Source organism: Alosa pseudoharengus, unplaced genomic scaffold, assembly GCF_046254945.1.
Source record: "Alosa pseudoharengus isolate Yale_2024_CS ecotype anadromous, Long Island Sound unplaced genomic scaffold, YU_APseudo_1.1 YU_APseudo_1.1_scf_18, whole genome shotgun sequence".
NCBI classification, from domain to species: domain Eukaryota; kingdom Metazoa; phylum Chordata; class Actinopteri; order Clupeiformes; family Clupeidae; genus Alosa; species Alosa pseudoharengus.
In genome coordinates, this window is record NW_027468650.1 from 29978845 (window position 1) to 29983844 (window position 5000).

A 5000-nucleotide genomic window follows, 5' to 3' on the forward strand; every position below is an offset into this window, starting at 1 on the left:
ATACTTGTAGGCATATAGTATTGGCGCACTTTGCCTAGTTGATTAATTATAATCCTGTATACTTGCACCTGTTAATGTATATGAGGATGTACCTGGCCATTTGAATGTGCGTCTGTGTGTGCATGTCTGTTTGTGTGTGTGTTTGTGTGCGTCTGTGTGTGCATGTCTGTTTGTGTGTGTGTGTTTGTGTGCGTCTGTGTGTGTATGTCTGTTTGTGTGTGTGTGTTTGTGTGCGTCTGTGTGTGTATGTCTGTTTGTGTGTGTGTGTTTGTGTGCGTCTGTGTGTGTATGTCTGTTTGTGTGTGTGTGTTTGTGTGCGTCTGTGTGTGTATGTCTGTTTGTGTGTGTGTGTTTGTGTGCGTCTGTGTGTGTATGTCTGTTTGTGTGTGTGTGTGTGTGTGTGCGTCTGTGTGTGTATGTCTGTTTGTGTGTGTGTGTGTGTGCGTCTGTGTGTGTATGTCTGTTTGTGTGTGTGTTCTGAACACTTACGTGACACGGTCTGTTGCACGGAGTTGGAGCGCCCCACACTGGAGGGCGTTTTCCTAAAGACACGCGTCAGCAGGTGGGCACGCTCATTCAGACTGGCCAAAGAGAGAGAGACAGAGACAGAGACAGACAGACAGGTCAAACAACCAATCAGAACACAGATTAGGGCTGCACGATTTGGGGAAAATCTAAAAAAAATTCTGATATTGCGATAGTGATTGTGATTTGCGATATGATTTTTGAATGACGATTAACTGATTTAGTTCAATATTCCAAATGTCTCTTTAAAGCAACACCAAAGCACTTTTCCTCTGTCGGACGCACGCTATTTTTTTATCCAGCACCGGCTTTGAAAATAACAATGTCCACAGACAAGGTAGAGTATGTTTTATGAAAGTATGATGTATTGCGACATCAAATGCAAGTCAAATTTGTAGTTTCTTATGTCTCATTTCATCGAACTACAGATCCACTACCTGATCTGGCAAACTTGCATAGTGCGGTTATAGCCGATAGAGGGCCGCAAAGCGAATGCAGAAGTGCCGTTCATCCTGTTAAGTTGACTGTTAAGTTGATGAACAGTGTTGCCACAGTTACCTTGAAAAAGTAATCTGATTACTGATTACTGATTACTCCTTTAAAAAGTAACTTAGTTACTTTACTGATTACTTGATTTTAAAAGTAACTAAGTTAGATTACAAGTTACTTTATTAGTTACTTTCAGCAGCTGCCGACAACACCCCCACCGCCTCAACATAAAAATGATAACCGGTTTTGCCAATACTCACTATACTGGAAGTGCATTTTAACAGTAATGCCAACAATGTATAGCAGACATCCCAACCTAACCTACTTAGATACTGAAATTCAGATGTTTGTTCAATAATGTCTAGTCAGTACACCAAATAAGGAAGGCCTATTGATAGAAATTGTGATAGTAGGCTAAAATATGTAGATTTTGGTAGTTTGGCCTTTTCATGTAGCCTTGGCAACTAGCCATCTAGTATAGGCCTGAGTAATATGCAAATGAAACTACACTTGTTAAACTCACCTCAACATTTAACCCGCCGTGAGCAATGCTAAAGTCACTGTTACAAACAGTGCAGTGTGCAAGACTATCATTATGTTTTACTCTTATGAGACAATTGGGTACACTTTTGTGTAGTCTGATGTGACATGGGTTTTAAATGTTCCTTTTTGAGGGGAACTGACTGCCATGACGCTCCTGTTCCTAGATACACTAACTGAACTGATTAATTAAGTTCAGGAGAAAAGAGATATAAGCCCACCTACACTGCAAACTGATTGGTTGATTTAGCAAAACAGACCAGGATGCTCTCTGTCTTGGATGCGCTTGCAGGCACACACGCACCACTCCTCTCTCTCCCTCTCCGCGCGTTAAACTCAGATGCAAACGCGATTTGAAGTCCGGTCTGGCTTGTTCGCTCTAGATTCCGGGAAATTTTATGTAATTTGCGGGCGTTAGGATATCAATATGTGGGAGACTCCCAAAACATCGGGAGACTTGGGACTTGAGACTTGACTAGCTAGACAGCACTTTGTCGCCAGCACAGAATGTACAATGTACCTTAATGTTGTCATGTTTAGCTGACACAAACTCAAAATAATGACTAGATAAAATGTGCATCTCTCTGCTCCCTCCATTGTTGTTTACGTTTGTGTCGCTGCGTGGTTTTACACGTGAGTTGTCCTCATGCTGAAAAGGTTGGCATAGCCTACATGACGTTAATCCCCGAGACAAGAAGAAAGCAAAGAATATATCTTTTTACTAAGGAAAATGACAAAAATAGTAACGCACAGTGACTTAGATAAGTAACTTTAATCTGATTACTGGTTTGTAAATAGTAGCGCGTTAGATTACTCGTTACCGAAAAAAGTGGTCAAAATAGACGTGTTACTAAGTACTGAGTACTAAGTACTGTTGTTAGCGTTACTGGCATCACTGTTGATGAACCACTGAAACATTATTTTAAGGTACAAAAAACTCTTTGGTGTTGCTTTAATTTGTGCCACCACTGATTGGTGAGCACACTCAGTGCACAAGAAGCACAGCACCCCCGACCATCTGTGAAGCTCACCAATCGGAATTGTTTGTTGAATACGCACACCCACCAACCAGAAGTGACATTCAAGGAGGATGAAATGAATATTAGAGTCAGAAATGTGACAAAATTAACTGTACACGAATATTTGTAGCTTTTGCGATTAGGTAATTGTGTTGGTTCATATTGTGGTTATGATTGTGATTGCGATAATTGTGCAGCCCTACTACAGATCCAACCACAGGACACACTCAGTTACTGGCACGACATACCACAATCCCACAAGGCTGGACATTCCTCTGGAAATAGGTCTAGGGGGATCACAGGGAAGGGAAGCACAAGAACTCAGAGGCAAGAACTCACACCCATGCACACACACACACACACACACACACACACACACACACACTTACTCCACCACACACAGAGACATTAGTTTGGCTTTGATTGGAGAACCTGATCCAGGTTATATGTCCCCCTCATATACACCCTACAAACACAGTCCTGTCATGGCCACCGACAGAGGCCCTGCCACACACACACCACCCTTAATGGAGACAGGAATGGTGCTTCTTTACCGTTAGCTGGTGCCAAATTCCTTCCTCTATAAATACCCATCACATTCCAGGCCTCATTAGCACCCATCTCCTCTGGCTGTGAATAACCCTGTGAGTCCCATCTCACCCCCGCCACTCCTCCACTCTCCTTACCCAGCCATCATCCCATTAACGGAGAGTACTAAAGGTCACGGCTGTTATACCCAAAAGCCTAGAGAGCCACGACCCGCTTGGAGGACACCATGAACCATGATGGAGACACAGTCACTTTGAATCACAATCACTCTATCGTTGAGTTCTGGGAAAAGTATTGGAGCTCATCAGCAAATCAAATTGCACACCTTTCCTGTGCTCCTGATGAAACACTGCACTGATTGGCTGCGATTGTTTACGGCTCGGTCAAATCCACTTGGTTTGTTTCCAGTTTACTGACCCGCAGTTGTGTGCGAACACCAGAATTTTGTTCAGCGCAAAAACACTGAACGGACAGTTAGTGGACCCTGAGGAGCTCAATTTCCCAAAAAAGTGAAATGGGATTAGAATCCCAGCCTGCACCTTTAAGCCCCAGCGCAGTTCAAACGGAAAAGACCACTCAGCTAGCCTAGAAATCTAGACACACCCTAGCGGCAGCAAATTATATTTGCTGCCAGGGCTAGTCTAGCAACTCTCCGTTGGCTTGTGAGCTCGACAAATTAAACTTCTATCAGGCCAATCAAATTGTTTATAGAGTAGTTAGGCAGGCTTAACATAATGATTAATGGCAGAGTTGCAACGGTGTGGCTTGAATACCCCACTACTTGAAAACAAATAAGATGGATGTTGCTGTTGGTGAACAGTGTGACACGAGTTAAGCTTTTATTAAGTTGGCAAAAGTTTGAACTAGCCTACTAGCTCCGCTGGTGGGAAACGCATGGGACTCATATCGCTGCCGCTGTCCTATTGCGTGCAGAGGGAATTAAGACAACCGATTATCCCGCCCCTCGGACTGAGCACTGCGAACGGTGAGTGCCCAGACCCTACATTTTAATGTGGGTCTGGCTCGTCAGGCTACCACTCAGCTGCTTTCCCCAGGATTAAGCTCATATCATCTTCCTGTCTATTCCACCCCTAACGAGCCAGGGGAGAAGACCAAGTTGGCCTCTAGTGACATCTCGTTTCAGGCGTCTGCTCTTAAATCACATGAAAAAAAAAAAGAAAAATCAAAAACTCCCCCCCCCCTTTCCTCATCATGCCCATAAAGCCTTGCATGATCTGATTTCCAGTCACTTTACGGATATCAGTCTGCCTTCCCAAGGCTAGGCCCATCGGCTCCAGTTGCACAATGGGGGAACAACTGTAATGTTATCGTTGGGAGGACGGACCGATGTTTGGCCCAACTCGTAGAAAGGTTGTCCAATATGACTGTGCCAGAGAGAGAGAAAGAAAGAATGAAAGAAAGCAAAAGGATGTTTAAAAAGAGCTGGAAAAAAGACAGAGATATAGATGGAGAGAAAGAGGGGGAGAAGAACAAGAGCTACATACAAGGGGGAGAAAGAGAAAGAAAGAGAGAGAAAGAGAGAGACTCCTCTCTGCCAAAGAAAACAGTGTCTGCTAAACAGATGAGCGATTGGACCGAGGAGATGATAAATGAACAGATGATTCAATAATGGACGCAGAGCGGAGAGTCCCCGTTCGTAACGGGAGTCTGAGCTCCGCCTGGTCAGCCCTGCAGGGTCTCTTCCTGCCAGCGAGGCGAGCACGCTCGGTCACATGACCTTAGAGGTGAGGAGGGGACTTTTTTTGGTCATCTCCCTCTTCTTCCTCCACCACTTCCTCTGCCTCTCTTTTAGTCCCAGAGATGAGGCCTTTGCTCTGATTGCTTTAGGGATCGGAGAGAACCGCCCTACAGGAGGAA

General features: G+C 44.3%; 1 protein-coding gene across 7 annotated transcripts in view; it reads right to left on the minus strand.

The window, feature by feature from the left end:
• atp8a2 (ATPase phospholipid transporting 8A2) overlaps positions 1-5000 on the minus strand; it is a 66047-nt gene that overhangs the window by 1958 nt on the left and 59089 nt on the right. For 6 of the 7 annotated variants that reach the window (XM_076290849.1, XM_076290848.1, XM_076290853.1 and 3 more), the window contains 2 exons: positions 2822-2860; positions 490-581 (listed from right to left, as the gene is read on the minus strand). In XM_076290849.1, coding sequence (XP_076146964.1) covers positions 490-581; positions 2822-2860 — 131 coding nt within the window. The remainder of the gene's footprint in view (positions 1-489; positions 582-2821; positions 2861-5000) is intronic. The other variant, XM_076290850.1, reaches the window with a different exon arrangement.